General features: G+C 47.0%; 1 protein-coding gene across 9 annotated transcripts in view; it reads right to left on the bottom strand.

The window, feature by feature from the left end:
* Positions 1–26039, bottom strand: part of LOC137430971 (calcium-binding and coiled-coil domain-containing protein 1-A) — a 147644-nt gene that overhangs the window by 13141 nt on the left and 108464 nt on the right. For 6 of the 9 annotated variants that reach the window (XM_068121780.2, XM_068121779.2, XM_068121778.2 and 3 more), the window contains 3 exons: positions 14697–14823; positions 3872–4098; positions 3517–3635 (listed from right to left, as the gene is read on the bottom strand). In XM_068121780.2, the coding sequence (XP_067977881.2) occupies positions 3517–3635; positions 3872–4098; positions 14697–14823 (473 nt within the window). Of the gene's footprint in view, positions 1–3511; positions 3636–3871; positions 4099–14696; positions 14824–17323; positions 17418–26039 lie in introns of those variants that run through there. The other 3 variants (XM_068121781.2, XM_078781271.1, XR_010985168.2) reach the window with 2 other exon arrangements.

Genomic DNA, 26039 nt, shown 5'->3' with positions numbered 1-26039 from the left:
TGAAAAGAATTGGTGGTTAAATTTGCAGATCTGATGTGCAAATCCTATTCAAATTTCAAGTCTATCGGATGAAAATTGAGGATATTAGAAATTTGACAAAGTTGTTGACCTTTGGCCTATGTTGACCTTTTCAACTCAAAATCAATAGGCTTCTTGCTTATGAGCTATTCTACCATTTTGTGAAGTGTCATGAAGATTGGTTTAAAATTGTGACCCATGGGCGAGTGACATACAGACAAACAGACAGAATAACACACAAGACCAACCAATATATATTTATGTCAGGCAGAAGTGAAGAAGATCCAACCGTTGGTCAAGTATGTTTACTGCGGAGCTCATGTTATACACCTGACTAGATCTAAAGTCCTGGAAACTTCTCAATATATAAAAGACGCTCTAGAGTCTAGATCATGTCCAAGAGCTCGGCGATCTCTACAACAGCTCTGCAGATTTCAAGCACCTGTACTTGCATATCCATGCAGATGATGCTGACACCGTCCATCACGATTGAAGCCCATATGCCTAACACGTTCCTCTGCTCAAAGGTCTGCCTTACAAATTTATGAAGGTGTGCTAGATGTTCTGCAGGAAGCAACTGATGACTTTCAGACAAACTGCACCTCATGCTAATTAATGGCATCTCGTGCTGCCTGTCTTCAGGAATGTGCGTCCTTGGCTCATTTGGTTCATTCCTGTCATCAAATGCCTTGAAAACTAAACAAGGCCCTTCGGGGATCAGATGTGACAGTCTCTGGAATGATGATGGTGCGAGTCCTTCGTTGGCGTGCTCACTAAGCATTGTGTGTTTGTGCGATGGCTGTGTAGTCCAATGTGGGACCTACAACATCTACCACAAACATAGCAGGTATAGACTGGTCCTTGTGGAGATGGACGTTGGCAGGTTTTCCTTTCTTGTCTCCGCTGTCTCTCGATAGAACGAGCACGAAACCGAGAACGAGAACGTCATAAGCTGCCCTGAAGGTGATGTCTTGTGAAATGGCCCATCCCACTTCTGCATTGGTAATAGGTAGATCTAATTGTTCCAAGGTGGCATTGAGACGATGCTTAAACTGTGATTGCCCATCGCTGCGCTTAACTTGTTGAGTGATGAGCTTTGGAGCAGGTTTGAGACGTCGCCTTCTCACGGGAGGCTTCATCTTGATCTCTGGAATACCTGCTGCTGCAAAGATGGCAATAAGCAACCTCTAAGCACTCTGCTGGGACCAGAATTTTGGGGAAGTAATTAATGCAGCAGAATTAAAAAAAAGTATTTAAAAGATTGACCAGTGCCAACTAGAACCCCTGACAGTACCACAAAGCAAGCTCCCAAAGAGACATGACTCCAGAGGTACACAGCAATACACTGCCAACTTTGCAGAGGAATTCTACAGGGTCAATCTCTTTGAGGTCATCGATAATGCGTCCACAAACTAGAAGGAATACTTTATCTTCACCGACCTGATGGAATACAGGAACCTCAGCTCAACACTGTCCACTGGATCACCTCAACTGGGAATCATACACCATTATCCAGAACTGACCGAGTCCCAGGAGCAGGAATTTTGGGTTTTTCAGATGCAAATTACCGGTGAGACACAACCATTGGTGAGAGGATGGCCTCAACAGCCATTGGACATGAGTAACGGTGGAAGGGTGGAGTTATCAGCAATTGTACATGAGTTACAGTGGAAGGGTGGAGGTATCAGCCATTGGATATGAGTTACGATCTTGTATACAAAAAAACCCCAAAAAAAACAGTCGAATGGTGGAGTTGTCAGCCATTGGATATGAGTAATGGTGGAAGGGTGGAGCTATCAGCCATTGGACATGAGTTACAGTGGAAGGGTGGAGGTATCAGCCATTGGACATGAGTAGCAGTGGAAGGGTGGAGTTATCAGCCATTGGATATGAGTAATGGTGGAAGGGTGGAGCTATCAGCCATTGGACATGAGTTACAGTGGAAGGGTGGAGCTATCAGCCATTGGATATGAGTAACGGTGGAAGGGTGGAGCTATCAGCCATTGGACATGAGTTACAGTGGAAGGGTGGAGGTACCAGCCATTGGACATGAGCAACAGTGGAACGGTGGAGTTATCAGCCATTGGATATGAGTAATGGTGTAAGGGTGGAGCTATCAGCCATTGGACATGAGTTACAGTGGAAGGGTGGAGCTATCAGCCATTGGATATGAGTAACGGTGGAAGGGTGGAGTTATCAGCCATTGGACATGAGTAACAGTGGAAGGGTGGAGCTATCAGCCATTGGATATGAGTAACGGTGGAAGGGTGGAGCTATCAGCCATTGGATATGAGTAACAGTGGAAGGGTGGAGCTATCAGCCATTGGACATGAGTTACAGTGGAAGGGTGGAGGTACCAGCCATTGGACATGAGCAACAGTGGAACGGTGGAGTTATCAGCCATTGGATATGAGTAATGGTGTAAGGGTGGAGCTATCAGCCATTGGACATGAGTTACAGTGGAAGGGTGGAGCTATCAGCCATTGGATATGAGTAACGGTGGAAGGGTGGAGTTATCAGCCATTGGACATGAGTAACAGTGGAAGGGTGGAGCTATCAGCCATTGGATATGAGTAACGGTGGAAGGGTGGAGCTATCAGTCAAAGGACAAGTATTGGTAACAGAGTGGGATTTATCAGCCATTGGACATGAGTAATGGTAACAGGGCGCCACCCGTACATTCAGTCAAGTGCATGGCCTGGTGTGCAATGAGCGAGTGTGCCATCAATGAACCATTCTGGTTTGAAGATGAGGAAGGCAACGCCGTGACCATGAACTCTGCAATGAAGTGCTGAATGAGTTCTGGGCTGCTCTTAGTCGCTCGAGAAGCTTTCAAAGAGGAGGACAATGGTTTCAACAAGATGGCGCAACCCTTCACACCACAAGTGGGTCCCGTGAGTGGGTGACAAGCCACTTTGGAGAGAGCGTGATTGGCCGACAGTTCAGCGTCAAATGGTCCCCACATTCCCCTGATCTGAGCCCACAAGAGTTTTCTTTATCTATGGGGATCTTTCAAAGACAATGTATACAAGGATAGCCTGAGAAGCATCTTTGAGCTGAAACAAGCAATCACAGAGAAAGTTCGGTCCAACAAACTTGCCAAATGTCAGCGCATAATCAACAACTTCACCCGGCATGTTCAAATGCGTATTCATCACAGAGGTGGACATTTGGAGCACGTGATCAACCGGGTGGTAAATTAAAGTCTTACAAGTTACTGTTCCGATCATTGGTACCCCTGAGTCAAACAAAGAAGCACATATGTACATGAAGCACATATTCCTGAGGTTTTATGCAATTTGGAGTAAAAATTTATTGTGAATTTTTATGGGTGCAGTTCTTTTTTTGCCACACCCTGTATACTGTATAAGATAAGCAATCACAGGGAGTAAACACCTCAAGTGCTGTGAATTGCTGCACCTGCTCAATTTTCAAGAGTAAAACTTTCACCAAATTAAGACTTTCCTCCCTCCACCAAAGTACAGCTTATTACCAAACCTTGCTGCAAAAGAAGACTCCAACCCAAGACTTTCAAAATCCAGGTACTCATGTGGTCTGGAAACAGAAGAGTGCAATGAGGAGCAGGATGTTTTTGAGGCTTCTTCTTCAAACGAGCCCTGAAGAAGATAAACGGAAGGTTGTCAATGCGGTACAAAAAGCCAGAAAACCCAGGTAAAAAGAGAATATGAAATAAATGAACTCAAACCCATGACACAGTGGAAAAGAAAATACAAACTGCCAGAACACAAACAGAGTGCAAAACATTGTGCCGGTTTTGGCAAAAAACACGACCAATCAGCACAGACATTGACGCAACCATTAAAAGCACAGGTGTGTACAAACAGGTGCTCACGCAAGGAAAATCTTCCCAGGAGAAAGCACCGTCCTTCGGGGGAGGGCTGGGCCCCGGCTGGCTGCAAACCACGGAGCTCCGTGCGTCCTGCAAATTTGACGTCCTGCCGTCTGCATCGATTCGCACCGGATCAGCACCGTGGGCCTCTCGAGCGGTCGTCACCGCCTGCTGGTGGTGAGCATCGTCGACGTCCTTGGCTCCTCTTCTATGTGTTCCTGCATCGTCAACTGTGCAAAGTCGACAACAACAACAACAACAACAACAACAACAAAAAACATTCGGCATTAAATTCCTAATCCTTTAGCATTTGATGACAGATGATTGACACTCACAACGGAGGTGCATACTTTTAGACCAGGAAGGTCTCTCTTCCGCCTCCGAAAACGCACCCATATGTGGACATAGCAGTAAACAACAGCAAATTCCACGAACACACACACATAAATAAATATACACATATATAAATAAATATAAATATTTAGTAAAGACTTGCGGTTGGGATTTAAATCAAATGATTCTATCTTGAGTTCTTCAACCTTTAATGAGCAAAACAAATAACTGCTCGACGTTTCGATCAGCAACACGGACAACCGTGCATCCACTGACCTTTCCTAAGAGTAAGGAAAAACAACACGACATCCCCCTTATATCAAGGAAAACGTGGATTGGGAGGGGGGGGAGGGTGGTGGGATGGGGGACACCGAACTTTCCAATCAATGCCGTTCTGGAACAAAATTGCGCCATTAAAATTTAAACTGTAAATCAAACCAAAACCGTTAAAGCAAATGAGACCACATATTGGGATGCTAGATCAACCGTTAGATCAACCGTTAGATCAACCGTTAGATCAACCGCTAGATCAACCGCTAGATCAACCGCGAGATCAACCGCTAGATCAACCGCTAGATCAACCGTTAGATCAACCGTTAGATCAACCGTTAGATCAACCGTTAGATCAACCGTTAGATCAACCGTTAGATCAACCGCTAGATCAACCGCTAGATCAACCGCTAGATCAACCGTTAGATCAACAGTGAGATCAACCGTTAGATCAACCGCTAGATCAACCGCTAGATCAACCGCTAGATCAACCGTTAGATCAACCGTTAGATCAACCGTTAGATCAACCGTTAGATCAACCGTTAGATCAACCGTTAGATCAACCGTTAGATCAACCGTTAGATCAACCGTTAGATCAACCGTTAGATCAACCGTTAGATCAACCGTTAGATCAACCGTTAGATCAACCGTTAGATCAACCGTTAGATCAACCGTTAGATCAACCGTTAGATCAACCGTTAGATCAACCGTTAGATCAACCGTTAGATCAACCGTTAGATCAACCGTTAGATCAACCGTTAGATAAACCTTTAGATCAACAGTTAAATCAACAGTTAAATCAACAGTTAAATCAACAGTTAAATCAACAGTTAAATCAACAGTTAAATCAACAGTTAAATCAACAGTTAAATCAACAGTTAAATCAACAGTTAAATCAACAGTTAAATCAAAAGTTAAATCAACAGTTAAATCAACAGTTAAATCAACAGTTAAATCAACAGTTAAATCAACAGTTAAATCAACAGTTAAATCAACAGTTAAATCAACAGTTAAATCAACAGTTAAATCAACAGTTAAATCAACAGTTAAATCAACAGTTAAATCAACAGTTAAATCAACAGTTAAATCGACAGTTAAATCGACAGTTAAATCGACAGTTAAATCGACAGTTAAATCGACAGTTAAATCGACAGTTAAATCGACAGTTAAATCGACAGCTAAATCGACAGCTAAATCGACAGTTAAATCGACAGTTAAATCGACAGTTAAATCGACAGTCAAATCGACAGTCAAATCGACAGTCAAATCGACAGTCAAATCGACAGTCAAATCGACAGTCAAATCGACAGTCACATCGACCGTCACATCGACCGTCACATCGACCGTCACATCGACCGTCACATCGACCGTCACATCAACCGTCACATCAACCGTCACATCAACCGTCACATCAACCGTCACATCAACCGTCACATCAACCGTCACATCAACCGTCACATCAACCGTCAGACCAACCGTCAGACCAACCGTCAGACCAACCGTCAGACCAACCGTCAGACCAACCGTCAGACCAACCGTCAGACCAACCGTCAGACCAACCGTCAGACCAACCGTCAGACCAACCGTCAGACCAACCGTCAGACCAACCGTCAGACCAACCGTCAGACCAACCGTCAGACCAACCGTCAGACCAACCGTCAGACCAACCGTCAGACCAACCGTCAGACCAACCGTCAGACCAACCGTCAGACCAACCGTCAGACCAACCGTCAGACCAACCGTCAGGCCAACCGTCAGGCCAACCGTCAGGCCAACCGTCAGGCCAACCGTCACGCCAACCGTCACGCCAACCGTCACGCCAACCGTCACGCCAACCGTCAGGCCAACCGTCACGTCAACCGTCACGTCAACCGTCACGCCAACCGTCACGTCAACCGTCACGTCAACCGTCACGTCAACCGTCACGTCAACCGTCACGTCAACCGTCACGTCAACCGTCACGTCAACCGTCACGTCAACCGTCACGTCAACCGTCACGTCAACCGTCACGTCAACCATCACGTCAACCGTCACGTCAACCGTCACGTCAACCGTCACGTCAACCGTCACATCAACCGTGACATCAAACATCCCACCCCTCCATCAAACAGTGGATGGGGGGGGGGGGTGGGAAGGGGTCGGGGGATGGAGGGGTGGGAGGAGGTCGGGGGATGGAGGGGTGGGAGGGCGTCAGGGGATGGAGGGGTGGGAGGGGCCTTGCTCCTCTCCGGCCTTGCTCCCCCAGATCTCTCTGTGCTCTGTCCCCCCAATATTCCTTCAGGTCGCACAAGATCTGCCTGTAACCCTCTTATGGTTAAACTGCCGAAATCTCGGCTCTCTGCTCACCTTCACTCTTTCATTCCTCTTTTCTCCCGCCTCTGGAACAAACTCCCTCACTCCCTTCAATCACACTCCTCCCTCCAGGTCTTCAAAACAGCTGTTCACCACCATCTCTTATCTTCCCCCATCCAAAACCTTGATCTTTTCTACCCCCACTAATTCACCCCAGATCCACCTTGTTTGAAATTCCAACTTCTTTCCTGGAAGTCTTGGCAGTGTCCATATGTTTTATACCTCTCCCACCCCCCCCCCCCTCTTCCCATGCCTCCCCCCCAAAGCCCTCTCCCTCCCACAGTTCTCTCGATGTCTCCATGTCTCTCGGTCCCTGCTCTCAAATGTTGTGTTTGTGTCCTTCCCCCTCTCTCCCCATCTTGTCTACCGCTCCCGATGTTATTTGTTTTGTGTGTCTGTTTGTCTTTCTGTGTGATTAATGTTCGCTCTTTCACGAGCCTCGATCTTGTATACAAAAAAAAACAAAAAAAAAAACAATGTATATCAAAGTGACAGCAAACGAGGTACTAATTCACATGCTTGGTAATACAGTTTCTCTGGTGCGTTTCTGCATGAGAAGGACAAACGCTCATGGTAAGTCAAGCACCTTCCTCTGTGAGAGATACAACAGACTCCTCCACATGCCATTCCTCCAAAATCCTCCTTCTGTGTTTACTGGGGGTTGCACCCAAAATGCTGGCATTATCCCGCAGGGGAACATGGCCAGACTTTACACCCTGTTTGGCAATGGCAGATCTCTTTGGATAGTTGCATTCGTAAGCATTGCGATGCTTGTTGACACGTTGTCGTAATGTTCTCCCTGTCTCTCCAACATATTCACCCTAAGTTCAAATGAATGAGGAAATGACGTGAGGGTTTCTACTTTCTAAACGTGACATTCGTGGATTCGCCATAAACTGGGGATAGAACCATTCAGACTGAAATGTTTTTCGTGCAAGTTTTTCACGAACCTGCTGTCAATGCTTGATGTTCGACTGAAGGTGGCTAAGAGTGTGGAATATATTGGTTCATGTTTTCCCATTCACTGTTTTTTTTTAGATAAGTCTTTCACGAACATGCTGTCCTTGTCTGACATGCGACTGGAGGTGGCACAGAAATGTGGAATTTATTGGTTCATGGTTTAGTATTCACCGTTTCCCCATTGTTTGTTTGCTTTTGGCTTCCCACCCGTGCGTAGGAAGCTTCATCCTCCTCCCACCCCTCCATCCCCCGACCCCCTCCCACCCCCTCCATCCCTTCCATCCCCCGAACCCTTCCCTCCCGCTTCCCACAGGTACCTCGCTATTATATATATAATAGTGTGAGAAGTGTTGTGATTTATGGGAGCGAGACATGGGTAATGAACGTAGAGCAGCAACGAAGGCTGGAAAGGGTGGAAATGCGAATGGTTCGGTGGATGTGCAGAGTATCGTTGAGAGAGAGGAAGACAAACGATGAGTTGCGAAAGATGATGGGAATAGAGCCTGTGATTGATGCTGTGAAGAGGAACAGGTTGAGATGGTTTGGTCATGTGTTGAGGAAGGATGAAAGTGACTGGTTGAGAAGAGTGATGGAAATGAATGTAGAAGGAAGTAGTGGATGGGGAAGACCGAGAAAGACATGGCTAAAGATGGTGGAAGAAGAAATGCGGGCAAGGGTGTTAACCATCTACATCTCACTGTCTGATAATATGGAACAACTTCTATCTACCCATCCCAACTCTATCTTCCTCATATGTGGTGATTTCAATTGTCACCATGCCAGTTGGCTGGGTGTGGGTACCTCTCTCACCAGCCATGGCTCTTCAGCAAAGGACTTCTGCGACTCACTGGGACTGACACAATCTGTCAATTTCCCGACCCGGATCTCAGTCAACGGAGCATCTTCTCTTCTGGATTTGGTTATGACTAACTTCCCTGAAAATGTCTGCTGCTCTTCTTCTGCTCCAATCGGCTCATCTGATCATGTGCTTGTCAAAGTGGACATCTCTCTGACCATTCTCAGAGAGCCTCCTCAGCGTCGACGAGTCTGGCATTTCACTCAGGCCAACTGGCACGGTCTTCAAGCAGCCATCAATCATCTGGACTGGTCTCCCATCTCTACCGCCTCTGACATCAACTCATCCTGGGAATTCTTTCAAAGTAAATTGCTCTCTCTCATGCACAGATTTATCCCATCTCGTCTTCAGTTGTCATACCCTTCCTCCCGTCCATGGTACACGGAATCTTGTGGTGAGGCTGTTGCCCTGAAACAACTTGCTTTCGTCTCCTGGAAAGCAAATCCAACGGAAGGAAATCTCATTTCCTTTCACAAAGCCCGAAACAAGTGTGTGTCCACCCTCAGGAGAGCCAGGAAACAATATCTCACCGTTCTCAAGACCGAACTCTCTTATCTGTCTCCCTCTTCCAAATCCTGGTGGCGTCTGGTCAAATCTGTTTCTGGTGTTTGTTCCCCCTCCATCCCCTCCCTCACCTCAATCGGCTTTACGGCTGACTCCGCACGTGAAAAAGCTGAATGCCTCAACTCTGTGTTTGCCTCTAAATCTTGTGTCCCAAACCCATCCCTCTCTGTACCCACCGTACCCAGTCGTACCCAGCTGCTCCTGGACTCTGTGTCCTTTCCTCCTGACAAGGTGGAAAAGTTTCTGTCAACCCTCGACTCTGATTCTGCAACTGGTCCTGACGGCATCAGCCCACGGGTCCTAAAATCATGTTCTTCCGCTCTTTCACTCCCTCTTTCTGTTCTCTTCACCCTCTCTTTTGCTCAAGGTCATCTGCCATCTGCTTGGAAATCAGCCAACATCACCGCTTTGCACAAAAAAGGTGCAAAAACAGATCCCAGCAACTACAGACCAATCAGCCTTCTCCCAATTATCAGCAAAGTCATGGAATCCATCATTGCTTCAGATATGAAATCTTTCCTCTTCTCCAATGGCTTGATCTCTGATCATCAATTTGGTTTCAGACCTGGTCACTATACTCTGGACATGCTGCTTCTGCTTTCTCAACAATGGATGGAGGTACTCAACGCCAAACAGGAAATTAGAGCTGTCTCCCTTGACATTTCACGTGCCTTCGATACAGTCTGGCACCCTGCTCTGCTCACCAAACTCTCCTCCTTTGGTATCCATGGAAATCTCCACGCATGGCTGGCGGACTTCCTCTCTGGTCGTAGTCAACGTGTGGCCCTGAATGGGTTTCTCTCATCTCCTCTTCCTGTTCAGGCTGGAGTTCCCCAAGGTAGTGTTCTGGGCCCTGTGCTTTTTCTGGTCTTCATCAATGATCTCTCTGACTCTCTTGAAAATCCTCTCTATCTCTTTGCTGACGACTCTACTCTCTGTCGCTCCATTCCTCATCCCTCAGATCGGCAGTCTGCAGCCTCCTCACTCTCTGCAGACCTGGACAAAATCACAGACTGGGCAAACAAATGGAACATGTCTTTCAATCCTGATAAATCTCACACTCTTACGATGTCTCTCCGAAAAGACTGACTGGAAAACCCTCCCATCCACTTTCTGAATAATCCTCTCCAAGAAGTTCTGTCACTCAAGCTTTTGGGTCTCACTATTTGCCATGATCTTTCCTGGGAAAACCACATTTCAAAACTGGCCTCCAAAGCCAGTCGCCGACTGGGCATCCTCCGTCGTGCGAAGTCCTTCCTTGGCACACCTGAGCTCCTCACCACATACAAGGCTTTCATCCACAGCTCTATGGAATACTGCTCTCCCCTCTGGTCTGGTGCTCCTGCCTCACACCTAGCTTGTCTTCACGCTGTTGAAACCAAAGCGTTCAGAATCATTGGAATCTCCCGCGATGAAGCTAACTCCAAGGGCCTTTCACTCACTCACCGCAGGCAGGTTGGTGGTCTTTCCGTCTTCTACCGACTCCTCTCTGGCCTTGCCCCCCCCCCAGCTCTCTCTGGGCTCTGTCCCCCAAATATTCCTACAGGTCGCACAAGATCTGCCTGCAACCCTCTTATGGTTAAACTGCCAAAATCAAGACTTTCTGCTCACCTTCACTCCTTCATTCCTCTTTTCTCCCACCTCTGGAACAAACTCCCTCACTCTCTTCAATCCCACTCCACCCTCCAGGTCTTTAAAACAGCTGTTCACCACCATCTCTTATCCTCCCCCATCCAAAACCTTGATCTTTTCTACCCCCGCTAATTTTGGTCCCCTTGTGTTTTATAACTCTCCCCCCCCACCCCTCCCCTTCCCACGCCCTCTCCCTCCCACACTTCTCCCTGCTCTCAAATGTTGTGGTTGTGTGCTTCCCCTTCTCTCCCCATCTTGACTTCCGCTCCCTCTTTTTGTATATTTTGTTTGGCTGGTTGATTTGTTTGTGAAATAAATGTTAGCTCTTTCACGAGCCTCGATTCAGTATACAAAAAAAAAACCCAAAAAAAAAAAACCAGGAGAGATGCAGAAAATAGGGCAAAATGGAGAAGATTGTCATGGGGACCGCAAGGCTAACCCCCACTCTAGCAGGGACAATGGCCTTAAAATGCGTTGTTATAAAAAAAATAACCACCTTTAGAGGCCATTTTTCCCCGCAAAGCGGGGGTTGGCCTTTTTCGGGAGCCGTGGTTGTTGTTGTTTTTCGGTCCCCTTTTTGAAGCAATGTTTTACGGCTGGATGCCCTTCCTGACGCCAACCCTTTTTGCCGCCTTTAACGACAAACAGGGAATTACCAGTGAGCTGGTACTCAATTAGCCGACCTCGGAAGGATGACAGGCTGAGTCAACCCCCCTGGCGTTAATTCAGCGTTCGACCGGGATTCGAACCCAGGATCCTAGGTATCCTAAGCCGGCACCCTAGCCGCTAGCCCAACACCAGGGTTAACCAGGGTTAACCGCAACACCGCGAGCTGTTCCTTCGCCAGCTGCCTCACCCGGTACGCCTCGCCCTGGCTGGCACGTCGATCACAGATCCCTGCGCCCTCACCAGGGAAGCGTTGTTGTTGTTGTATATATATATATATATGTATATATATATATATATATGTATATATATATATATATATATCAGGGCATCCAAAGGGCATCCGGCCATAAAACATTGCTTCAAAAAGGGGACCAACAAACAACAACAACCACGGTGCCTGAAAAAGGCCAACCCCCGCCTTGCGGGGAAAAATTGCCTCTAAAAGGTGTTTATATATGTATATATATATATATATATATATATATATATATATATATATATACATACAGAAATCGGGCGCTACTTTTGACTCACCCTGTATATATGTATATCTATCTATAATTCCACTAATCTCTGTGTGTATGTGTGTGTGTATGTATGCGACAACGATTTCTCGACAACTACCGGTCCGATATACTTGAAACTTGCCAGGTATATTGCTGGGGACCCGAGGATGTGCCTTTTCAAGGTTTGAAATTAATCGGACAAGTACTTACCGAGCTATGGCGATTTAGCCGTTCGCCGTTCGCTTTGGCGTTGCGAATGGACCAAACCATTCCATGTAAATAGAGGGGGGGGTTCTGTGGTCGTTGCGAATGGACGAAACCATTTCATGTAAATAGAGGGGGGGGGTTGTCACTGTACTCGCAAGCCGTTCGCCGTTCGCTTTGGCGTTGCGAATGGACCAAACCATTTCATGTAAATAGAGGGGGGGGATATAATTTTAGATAGATATATAGTACGGGCATATATATAGTACGGGCATGCCCTAGTATTGTAAATGATAGCATACTGAGCAGTAAAACAATTTAAATTCTTTATTAATAGCCTGACGTTTAGAGAGCAAACTAGTTCTCTTCCTCAGAAGCATTGAATGTGGTGAGTTGGTGAAACCGTTAAGTTCCGTTGGGGACTGTTCATGTCATGGATTGGTCCAAGTCCTTGCCAATCACAGGGCTTCCCTGCATTCAAATGACTCTGCGCCTCTGAGGAAGAGAACTAGTTTGTTCTCGAAACGTCAGGCTATTCATAAAGAATTTAAATTCTTGAACTACTCCGTGTCGTATCCTTTACATTATGAATCCTGAATTCACTCCCATTGCTGACAGGTTTATATAAAATCAAGCACACAGCCATGCAATTTGTGAAGTAAATGTCAGCTCTTTCACGAGCCTCGATTCAGTATTTTTTAAAAAAAAAAAATCTCCATCGACAAACATTGGCAGTAGAATGGGCCGTACTGAAGAGCTCAGTGACTTTCAACGTGGCACCGCCATAGGATGCCAGCTTTCCAACAAGTCATTTCGTCAAATTTTCTGCCCTGCTCTAGCTGCCCCGGTCAACTGTAAGTGCTGTTATTGTGAAATGGAAACGTCTTGGAGCAACAACAGCTCAGCAGCGAAGTGGTAGGCCACACAAGCTCACAGAACGGGACCGCCAAGTGCTGAAGCGCGTAGCGCATAAAAATCGTCTGTCCTCGGTTGCAACACTCACTACATAGTTCCAAACTGCCACTGGAAGCAACGTCAGCACAACAACTGTTCATCGGGAGCTTCATGAAATGGGCTTCCATAGCCGAGCAGCCACACACAAGCCTAAGAACACCATGCGCAATGCCAAGCCTAGGCTGGAGTGGTGTAAAGCTCGCCGCCATTGGACTCTGGAGCAGTGGAAACGTGTTCTCTGGAGTGATGAATCACGCTTCACCATCTGGCAGTCCGACAAACTAATCTGGGTTTGGCGGATGCCAGGAGAACGCTACCTGCCCGAATGCATAGTGCCAACTGTAAAGTTTGGTGGAGGAGGAATAATGGTCTGGGGTTGTTTGTCATGGTTCGGGCTAGACCCCTGAGTTCCAGTGAAGGGAAATCTTAACGCTACAGCATACAATGACATTCTAGACGATTGTGTGCTTCCAACTTTGTGGCAACAGTTTGGGGAAGGCCCTTTCCTGTTTCAGCATGACAATGCCCCCTTGCACAAAGCAAAGTCCATACAGAAATGGTTTGTCGAGATCGGTGTGGAAGAGCTTGACTGGCCTGCACAGAGCCCTGACCTCAACCCCATCGACAACCTTTGGGATGAACTGGAACGCCGACTGCGAGCCATGTCTCATCGCCCAACATCGGTGCCCGACCTCACTAATGCTCTTATGGCTCAATGGAAGCAAATCCCCGCAGCAATGCTCCAACATCTAGTGGAAAGCCTTCCCTGAAGAGTGAAGGCTTTTATAGCAGCAAAGGGGGGACCAACTCCAAATTAATGCCCCTGATTTTGGAATGAGAAGTGTGTTGTTCAGGTGTCCACATACTTTTGGTCATGTAATGTATATGGAAAATTACATGCCCAGACCAGGAATCAAACCCAGGTAATTATGGAAAACTGCCCCCAGTGGTGTTTATAATAGAGGACATGGATTTGTCCCCCCATTGGAGGAAGACCCTCTCGTGTTCAGGCAATTGGTGCTCCTATGGTTGGCAGCGAGTGTCCCGGAAGCATTGACGGAAAGAGAGTGGCAATAATATGTGTGGGAAAATTGCATGCTCAGTCAGGGTCACCCAGATAGCTCAGATGGCAGAGCACTGGTGTGGTTTTCCAGAGGACATGGGTTTGATTCCTGGTCTGGGCATATAATCTTTCCACATATATCAATTTAATTATTTAATCCTGTTCATTAATCTAATTAATAATAAAAAATAATAAAAAATACTGTTTTTGCCAAAACACGCTCACTATTGTGTCCAAATTTCAGCTTCCTCGCTCAAAGGATGGCTGAGAAATCACCTGGACAAACAAGAAAAACTGAGTACTCCCTTTCGGTGCGCGTCATTGATGGGCCCCCTTCGGTGCCCGGCGATGACATCATGCAGCGCCCGGTGATGGAATTGGAAAAGAGTGGTGCATAATACCTACGGTGTTGGCACTTAATAGTGAACATAAAAGAGTTAACAATCGACCGACAACACATCCCACCTGAGAGCGTAATAAGATGATTAAAGCTATCCTGGGAGGAAGACTCATGGATGGCGTTAAAGACCAACTGTGGCTCGGTAGTGGCTCCAAGTCGGCTCTCAAGTGCAATAAGCCGTGACTGCAACTCCTGCGGAAAGGCGACAATGTTATGAGGTCAAGCTGGATGGGTGGGTGGCCAGGACACTTTGCCAGCACAGACAAGCACCAAGGAATATGGGATATATTCAATATGATCCACATGATTAAACTATGGAGTGCTGCAAAAATTAGTTATTCAGCCAACGCTTATCCTGCACACAAATAGCTCCAATGTTGCATATACTGTGTATGGTTTGCACCATGTGTTCACTCTCAAAAGAGCTATTCTATTCTTTATATTGTCGTCGTGGTTAAATTTATTTAAAATTATGAAATCCATTGATTAATGAGACTTGGCTGTACGTGGGGCCATTTTGAGGTGTCAATGTGGTGAATGCCAACGTTTTGATGGAGGCCGACAGGCTGTGGGGATGGGCCCTCCCTTTTCCTGCACCCCAGTGACCACTTGCCCGTTTATAAAAATAACCAGATGTGGCTTTTCTAAAGTGAGTGTCATAATAATCGAAATAATCTTAGAAGCAATGGTGAAGAATGCTCTTCCACTGATGAGCTCTGCCGCTTCCGGTTCTGCTGGCGAGGCTGTGTTTTTCCAAGCTCTCCACGCTGTCAAAGTAAACTATTTTCCCGTTTGTATTTTTGTCAAAACTGTATTTTTATTTTACTGTGTTTCTGTCCACTGTGTTTCTAGTAATATCTCGGTGTAAATCGCGCATACCTGTGTATAATAGTCGGTAGTTCCTGCCACGTTATCAGGCCTTGTCCCTCGAGGCTTTCCTGTCTCCTCGGCGCCCTTTTGTTGTCCATTTACTTTCGTTCTCTCACTGTATTGCTTTTTCCTTTGTCTGTCTTTTCAGACATATTTCCATACTTCCCATACTTTCAGACATAAAAAAAAAATTAAAATCCCATTTTCCTTCTCTCCCAGCAGCTTCCTCTCCACCGATCATAACCATGTGTTTTGCTCCACCCGTTTTTTTTTTTCTCTCCTTCCTTCATAATTTGATCCTCTCCAAGCGACACCTTTCCAATTTTAGTTTTCTCCATACTCCTTCAACTTTCTCCTTCATCCTCTGATCAACTTTCACCTAACCTTCAAAAAATATGAACGAATAATTTAAAAAGTAGGCCTCTCCTCCCGTACTAACACAATTGCTTATACACCTCCCCGTTCCTTCGTTCTCTGCTCTCCTGGCTGTTAATCTCCTATTCTTCTGTTCCTGCTCTGAACCTGTCCTGGAATCCTTAATCCCCCATAGGAATCCTTCATGCCCTCATTTAGGGATTTTCCCCAGATAGTTTTCACAGTTTAGTTTTTAAATGTTTAAACTTTCACCTTCAGTGTTGTATATTATAACATACTTTTCTTCTTCTTCTTAAAAAGGTTGTCTTCGATTTGCTCATCAAATCTCCACTTCAAATAAAAATTAAATCTCTTACAGTTCTACATTCTACATTCCCTAAGCTCTCAACGTTTTCAAACGGATCTCTGACTTTAAAATCACAAGAAACTAATTTTGCAAAAAATGTTCGTTTTCCATGAATCGTCCAACACTTTCTAAAATCCAAACTCACCCCTCCCCATCTAAACTCCCCCCTCATCCTCCCTTTAAAATCTCCCCCCCTTGCCCCTCCCCTCATAAACACCCCCCTCACCCCTCCCCTCCTAAACTTCCTCCAAACCCTTCCTCTTCAAATCTGCCCCCTCACCCCTCCGCTCAAAGTATGTGTGTGTGTATATTTTATTTTTATATATATATATATATATATATATATATATATATATATATATATACATATACATATATATACATATACATATATACATATATACATATATACATATATACATATATACATATATATATATATACATATATATATATATATATATATATATATATATATATATATATACACACATATATAGTATATATATATATACAGTGTATATATATATATACATTGTATATATATATATACATTGTATATATATATATACATTGTGTGTGTATATATATATATATATATATATATATATATATATATATATATATATATATATATATATATATATATATTGTTACGGTTCTTCGCCGCCCTTCTTCCCCTTACCAAGGGGGGATAAATCCCCTTGTTCTTTCTGGGCTTGGCGGAACCGAGGCTTGAAACGTCCCTTCCGGGCAAACGCAGAGTAGGGTCTCGTGACCAATTCTCGCTCGTACCTAATTCCCTGCGCTGCCACGGAAGCGAGGAAGCAAGCCTCGCACGAGCCACGTGTGGTTTAAGTACACCGAGAGGATTTAGTACCACGTGGTCCATGCAGTCTTAGTTAGTGGAACCCGATTTGACCGGTTCTATTCGTACCACGCTTAGCCAATGAAGAAACCACAGGAACGATCAAATGGAAGAAAGGAAGAACACAGGTTTAATTATTCCCACACGTATGTACAATGATCGGGGACACAGAGACACAGAGCAGCCTTAGTCAATCTTATCTTATCCCCTGGACTCGGGGCCGTCTCACTCACACAGGGAATTGCAGATGGGTAGATGTTCAGCCAACGCGTCAACGTGGTCATCCAGAGACGGCCCCCGTCCGGCTCTCCACGGTCCCAGCACGTCCTGCGAAGATGGCAGCAGGCGATGGCAGGAACCTCGTAGCGCGTCTCACAAACAAAGCAGATAATGAGGTGGAACGGCAAAGGGCATGACTCTCAGCGCGGCTGGCGATTACACAGCCGTTTTCCTCACTCGCGCGACTTAATGCACTGTATAGCGATCAGCCTCAACCTCAACCGAGCGTCACTTATAAAAGCGTGTCTTTCGGTTCATGCGCGTCGGGCTTCGCCCGCATATCTTACACAGTTCTCGGATGCTCACAACTCCTCTTCCTCGATCCCTCCAAGCTGGTTAGTGCGCGTGAGTTCTCTTCAACGAGTCCTCCTCTCGCGAGTCCTTCACTCATCAGTGTTCCCGCGCTAGTCCTTTTACCAATCCTTTTCGCGCGAGTCGCTCGCTTCAGTCCTTTCGAGGGCTTTGTGCAGCGGGTTATATAGCTACGCCCCCGATCATTCTGGAACCCTCTCGAACCTTCTCACCACGCCCTGTGATGCAACGCCGCCACCACCACCTCTGAGCCCTGATTGGCGGCTCGTGATTACCATCAGCACTTCTGCCGCTCCGCCCCGACCCTCCTAGCCTGCCTCGTGTTAATTCACCCAAAATGAACCAAAGTTAGCGCAATGGGGCATGAGGCTAGGGTAGCTGGAAAGTCAGTGGAAGTAGGGCCTATTCTCCTGGCTCTACTCAACGCAGAACTAACAATTGAAAAGGACTAAGCTTACAAATACTAAGACATGACTATACTATCGCGAGGCTACATGTTGCTTGTGTGACTAACTATGAGGGGGAAATTTTAACCTTTATTAAACTCACTGTACAAACTCAAAACCACAACACTGCCCCTCTCCCCCATCAGACTCGTCCCTGAGTCGAACCTACAAAAACTGGAACGACCAGTTTTGAGAAAGATCTGGGACTAACTTTTAATTACATGTGACATATAGATGTGGTTCCCCCTAACATTTACTCTAACCCGTGTATGCGACAGTTTTAAAACACTAAATATGTCCCACCTACTGCGTTGAGTAGCTAACTAACAGACTTACGCCCACAATTAACCGAATTGCAGAATTGTTTTCAAACTAAACATAGAGCCGGTGGGCAGCATTTTTATATACAAGCACAAAACCTAACCTTATTTACAGTTCTATGACCTAGGACCTGTCCTTTTTGGAAAGAAGATTGGAGGGGAGAGAAAGCACAGCAAAGCACAAATACACATTTCAAAAGTCAATTCACATTTTTGCTGCTGGTGTCTTGTATCTTCTATCTTCTAGGTGCACAATGCACATATCGAACCGGCAAGCCCCCGGACCGGCATACAGCCATTCCTGCTCTTCGGGGCTAAATAAACTTACAATCTTCTCGTCCCTAGCACACAATAATCAAAATATGCGCAACAAGTGTGTTCGTTTTATTTTTCCAGCAGCGCCAACCCTATGTGGTCTGACTGCATGACATTGATGCCACTCAAAACAAGTGGTCCGAAGATGCAAGGTGAGTTTGCAGCAAGGTGGGCAGCAAAGTGCTGTGCAGTTCAGCTGCACAGATGTAGCAAAGTGCAGCAGGGGTGCTGCACAGGTGTAGCAAGGTGCAGCTGCACAGTCCACTTCCAAAATGGTCCTGGGGTGGGGTGAGAGACACAGTACCACCAGCAAAGCTGAAAGGGCACAAAGGTACACAGCAATACAAGGTAATGTAATACGAGGGGCGCGGAAGAGTGAGCAGAGCAAGCTCGTCCCTAACCGTCCGTTCCCCCCCAATGTCAGCTTACACTACCCTTGCCCTTCCTGGTATTTACAAATTCAAATCCGTCTCTACGTCCTGTCTCCCATATCCCCCTCTACTCCAAATTCGTCTCCCAATCCCTCCCTGGAAGGAAGGAATGGAACAAACACAATGTCTCATCACGTCATGATGCGTCTTACTCACTCAAATCGTTCACTTGGTACTGGTGTGGAGCTTCGTCCTCGTCGGTGCATGGCTGTGGATGATGCAAAGGGGGTTTCTCTTCCTAACTACACCAATGACATTAACTCATTTAGACTACCCGGGGTCGTACCCTGCCAATCGGCCTCTTTAAACTATACAACAACAACAACAACAACATGCATTTTAAGGCCATTTTCCCTGCGAGAGCGGGGGTGAGCCTTGTGGTCCCCATGACAATCTTCTCCATCTTGCCCTATTTTCTGCATCTCTCCTTGTTAACCCCCTTGCCCGCATTTCTTCTTCCACCATCTTTGGACAAGTCTTTCTCGGTCTTCCCCATCCTCTACTTCCTTCTACATTCATTTCCATCACTCTTCTCAACCAGTCACTGTCATCCTTCCTCAACACATGACCAAACCATCTCAACCTGTTCCTCTTCACAACATCAATCACAGGCTCTATTCCCATCATTTTTCACAATTCATCATTTGTCTTCCTCTCTCTCAACGATACTCCGCACATCCATCGAACCATTCGCATTTCCACCCTTTCCAACCTTCGTTGCTGCTCTAGGTTCATTACCCCATGTCTCGCACCCATAAATCATAACAATCATAACACTTTTTTTTTTTTTTTAGAACCGCATAGTTTAAAGAGGTGCTCTTTTTTTTTTTTTTGGCCTCAAAAAGAGAACCTCTTTAAACTATGCGGTTCTAAAAACCGAATTCCCCATTGCCCACTCTGCGGTGCCCTACGAATTTGGGTCTCACTCCCCAATTTTTCACACTGTTGACTCAGCCTGTCGTCCTTCCGAGGTCGGCTAATTGAGTACCAGTTCACTGGTAATTCCCTGTTTGTCGTAAAAGGCGACAAAAAGGGTTGGCGGCAGAAAGGGCATCCGGCCGTGAAACATTGCTTCAAAAAGGAGACCAACAAAAACAACAACAACCACGGTGCCCGAAAAAGGCCAACCCCCGCTTTGCGGGGAAAAATGGCCTCTAAAGGTGGTTATTTTATTTTATTTTATTTATTTATTTTTTTCCCCCAATTTTTCACACTGTGCCCTTGCACAATTTCGGGGCTGGGTCGTGTGGCTCTACTAGCAGGTCCAACTACCTGCACACCTCCGCCACTGAAGTCGCCACCCGAGCTTAACTGCTCCTGCAACTACCTAAACTGGGGAAGGCCCCTCCTGGCACTTAACCCCTCTGATGCCCTCCTTGGCATTGGGCTACCCGGGTCCTTCCCTTGGGTCCTCGGGCCCCACTGAACAACTCACAACTACTCTGACTGGCTCCCAGAGCCTACCTGCGGCCTCACATGGCCGACAGACTACCAGTGGCGGAGTGCTCAACCAACCATACTCAATAACAGTCCACACGCCCGGCCATTCCATACACTCATGCACCCATCCAAACACTTCTGTACTACTACGCGCACCACAGATGTCAATATCCAACCACAATTTACCTACTCCCTCTACCTACCTTTAATCTACACCTCCCCGGTTATTCGTAAAGGGGTCCATTCTTCCCCCCATCCACTCCTTCGCACCATGCACTCCTTCGCACCATGCACTCCACTCCACACTCCCACTCCATTCATTCCATAACGCCAAGCTCTACTTGCACACCATGCAAGCCAATGCACTCATCGTCATTAACGCACACGCGCGCGCACGCACGCACACACACACACACACACACACACACACACACACACACACACACACACACACACACACACACACACACACACACACACACACACACACACACACACACACACACACACACACACCTTTCACGAGCATTGCCTCTCAATTCCTCATTTCACCAGCATAACCAGGAATCTCATTCATACACAATTTCTTCACACACACAGCATTCTCGAGCATTGCCTCATTTGCTGACCAGCACTATAAGGACTTCCATACGCAATGCCTCATTTCATCACGCTCACCACAAAGATTCTCATACACACAGCATCATTGAAGCTATCTACCCCCTTCTAATACTAGAGCTCCCCGTCATCCCTTATACTACGCACATCCCACGTCATTATCAACTACTCTACTCTACGTCCACACTACAGGTACAATGTCACTACTTAACTCTCAGTCACCTATGGTCATCTCTAGGTCCCTATACATTTATCCTAACCCTCCTGGGCTAGTTTGTACTGCCACCCCATAATCTATTGCTCCTCTGCCAAAAATGGATGTGAGGGATGGTAGAGCTACCATCCCTCTACACCATATACCATTCGCCATCCCTATCACTATCCGTTTGCTACTCTGAGCCTCTCGGGGTGGAAATACATCTTTTTACAGCTCGGCTTCGAAAAGCCGGCTATGCGTGCGGATGGACATTCTCCTGTAGGTTCGGTCCGTCCGGCAGTTTCGATTCTGGGGAGGAGGCATAACCGGGCCGAGGTTCCACGGTCCATCTCGGCGCGGAACCTCGCGGTCTCCGGCCCGATGACCCAACCTCGCCCGGTCGGAACACCGCGCCCGCCATGGGGCGAAGGTCCGACCTGGCCTTTCTCCCCCAGAATCGTGCCGGTCGCCGCTATGGCGCGGCACCGACCATACAGGGTGGAGCCCGGCCCGAATCGTGCACGGCGCTCCTTGCAGGAGCGACGTGGCAACGATCCCCACCGGCCCCCGCAGCACACAAAACGCACCACGCCCCGAGAGCTCGCGTCGGCTACCCGTCAGCCTAACCGCTGCCCCGGTCAGCGTCGATGCCCGACTCGCATGCTCACACCACGCGCTCCTTTCTCTACTCACACATCCCATACACTCCGTCAATTCCGCCACCGCACTCCCTCGTGCACACCACCCAGGCACACTCACACACTCCGTTACACACCTCTCTCGCACACACCCTGGTGCATGCTCCTCTGTTACGTACTCCGTAACACTCACGGGTGTGCACTCTGTTGCTGCACACCCACTCAGCGCACACCTACCCACGGGTGTGCAATTCCCTATCGCACACCCAATGACGCGCTCCGGTGTGCTTCCCCGCACACTCGCCACAACCAAATCAAGTGTGCATCCTCACACACGCTCCTCATCCATCCCAGGTGTGCATTCTCGCACACGCTCCTCATCCATCCCAGGTGTGCATCCTCGCACATGCTCCTCATCCATCCCAGGTGTGCATCCTCGCACATGCTCCTCATCCATCCCAGGTGTGCATCCTCGCACACTCTCTCCATCCATCTCACACTCTTTCGCAATCACTCTCACACATACACTCTGTTGTGCATTCTCCCTCGCACTCTGTAATACACTCACTCTTCGGCGCCGTTCGCACACGCGCGCCATTTCCACTCACACAGTGCACCAAGGACCTCCTACGAGCGCCCGGGTGACGTCTGGATCCCAAGCGCGCGAAAAATCCTTTCACGCCAAAAACCTTTGCGCCAAATCTTTTCGCGCCATATACTAACCTACTCACCTTGGCGCTTCCTCCTCTTCGCTCCACCACCTGCAAACTTTCATTTTGGTGATTAAGCACGGCATCACTCGAGCACGGCTACAGACTTTGCATGCATTCCATCTCAATCTCCGATATATCCTCCATACCTGCCATCTCTCCAACCCCAATTTCCACTATCACCATTACATTCTCTTTGTCCTCGACGACCGCCGGCACATATTAATTTGCCCTGTCCAATTCGGCGGCCGTCGGGTTTTTCACACCCCGAGTCGCGATGTCTATCCCGGTCCACCCGGCTGTGCTTTGCTCAACTTCGCTCAACCCGCGCTTCTCAAGCCGCGCTACCTCGTCGCGTACCCCCACAACCTTTCCACCCGATCTGCGGTCTATGTCTCTCCCATATTTTTCTATGTGGCCACCCATTCTGTTTTCGAACCCTGTTAACTAGTCCTTCATTCTTTTCGTTTGATTTTCTCGGGTGGCCATCCTGTTTTCCAACCCCGTTAACCCTTCGTTCATTTGGCTGCTCACGTCCTCCAATTGGGCCCCTAATTTACTTTCTAACCCCCCCCCCCCCAATTTGCTGTCTAATCCCCCAAATTTGCTTTCTAATCCCCCCAATTTGCTGTCTAATCCCCCAAATTTGCTTTTTAATCCCCCCAATTTGACTTCTAACCCCCCAATTTGACTTCCCAATTGCTCCCCCAGTTTATTACTCTGAGCATCCATTTTATTTTCCATCTGCTTACTATTCTTTGCCATCTCCATTTGTATGACCGCCTGTAGCTGCGCCATGAGGTCCTGCATGTCCATCCCTCCCGCTTGCGCAGCGGGCGCGGCCCTCGTCGCCATGGGTGAGGCGCCGCCATTTTGTGCGCCTGCAACCCCCACTACCGCACCTTCTTCATTTACCTCCTCCATCTCTCCCAATTGTTCTTCCCTGGGGTCCTGGGTTGCCTCTAACTCCTCTTCTATTTCCCCCACCGGCATCCGATCGCCTTGGTTATCCATGGCACAATTCAATTTGGATGTTAATAAAAATTTCGGCCGCTCGTAATTTCGACCAAATTTTTGTCCAAAAATATAAAAATTTGGTTCGGGTCCAAATCCCGCACCCAGACACCAATTGTTATGCCCAATATGCACAATTGGTGTCCAAAATTTTGTCTAACAAATTTAGTCCTGGGTTCCAAATCCCAAATCCTGACTACCAATTGTTACGGATCTCGGGGGTCTGCGCTCCCCTTATCAGGGGGGGGGGGGTTAATCCCCTTGTCTTTTTATCTGACCGACCCGAGTCCTGGGGGTTAGAACGTCCTTCCCGGCGCGGCGTTAGATAGGGTTTGTTAGGCCTAGGGGTTCACTACTACCTAAGTACCAACGCCGGCCGGAAATGAGGGAATAACTCCCGCTCGAACCACGGATACGATGGAAAATGCCGAGCGGATAGCAATCCGCGATCCGAGCTATTAACAAAGAGACTAAACCCGATTCTGAGCGGTTTCAATCGCGCCACGTTTACCCAATGATAGAAAGGACGGATGCGATCGGATGGAGAGGAAACCAGAAGGTAGGACGAACAAAAATGGGTTTATTAACAAATGTACAGAAAGAAGAGGAAAATAAAGGATGTACAGGAAAGGAAGAGGAAGAAGCAGCACACAGGGCAGTCTTATTGCAGTCTTAACGTAGGACCCCAGACAAACATACACACTCACACGGGGATTGTAGCTGGTGGATGGTCAGGTAGAGGGATTGGAGATGGATTGTAGATGGATTGTAGATGGTCCGGCGATGGGGTCCAGGCTCCGGTCCAGCGTACGAAACCCGGCAGGCAGCTTCGCGCGTAGTTGGACGCGAGCAGACAGTTTATGTAACGTGGGAGGCTGGGACGCTGCGTACGTAATATTTGTACGGTCGTGCTAAACGCACCCGCTCCAATGTTCTCTAATGCAAGTGCACCCTTCTTCAGCAAGTCTCGTACAACCGGCGCTCTCTCATTAAAGAGTTTACAACGCGCGCGCCTCCAACCAGTTCCGTACAACCAGCGCTCTCCCGTCCAAGTCCTGTTACAATGCGCGAATCGTGCCAGACCTCTCGCAAATGTGCGCTCTCCCATCCAAGTCCGTAAAAGGGCTTTGCGCTCGCCTTTTTATAACGCGCCACGCGATCACTCCACACTCCACAAAGCCACGCCTGTCGGCGATCTCACCTCGGCCCTGGTTGGCTGGTGAGGGCTTACCGGCCACGCCTTTGACGGCTGGTTGACATGCCACACCTTCTTCTTGGCGTTCCGCCCCCTTTTTCCTGGCCTCACCGCATGTCTTATGGCGGCGCTTGAGCGAGCTATGAGGCACCGACTGTAGGGGCGCGTAATGGCGTCGCTTGGAGAGGGAGGTCGCAAAATGGACGGAATTGGGACCTACTCTTGTTTAATTGATGCAACGCAGATTCAACTATTGGAAACACGGCCTTATCTAAAACACATACTAATGAAATAACTGAAGTCCTATGGTGGCCTACGTGTTGCTTGTGGCCTAACTAGGGGTGCTACCTTTAACCTTTTAATGATGTTGAATTTACAAGAATTTATATACAAGTGTGTGTTCTAAAACCGCAACAATATATATATTCCGTTGTACTTGGGGGTACCGTATATTCCAATTATCCAACCGTATATTCCAATATACGTATATATATTATCGTATATATTATAATATACGTATATATTATACGTATATATTACGTATATACGTATATATTATAATTATCCAACCGTATATTCCAATCCAACCGTATATTCCAATATTCCAATTCCAAAGGGTACCGTATATTCCAAACCGTATATTCCAATATATATACAACAACAATATATATATATATAAAGACTTCCGTTGAACTTGGGGCCGACTCAGAAGAAGACCTTTGTTGGTCGAAAGCTTGTCGAATTAAAGATCGAAGCCCTGAAGCTACGTCCGCGTCTTATTCAATCTCCCGATTATTTATTCAATGCAAATGAGACGCCCTGCTCGTACTGTGTAGTTTCTACTATTTCTCACAGTTATACATATATATATTCTGTTTGACCAATAATTGTGGCATTAGTCGATTCATTGGACCTCCTTTATTTTGACCTCCTTTTAGCCTTTACAACAGCTTTAGCTTTTCCGTAGCACTGATGAGATTAGATTATGGCTGCATTTAATTTTAATTTCTCAATCCAATTATGCTAAAGCTGTTG

This window comes from Myxine glutinosa, chromosome 7 (assembly GCF_964187855.1).
Source record: "Myxine glutinosa chromosome 7, kmMyxGlut1.1, whole genome shotgun sequence".
Lineage (NCBI taxonomy): Eukaryota > Metazoa > Chordata > Myxini > Myxiniformes > Myxinidae > Myxine > Myxine glutinosa.
Note: the sequence above shows the minus strand (reverse complement) of the source record. Positions and strands in the feature narration are given on the sequence as shown.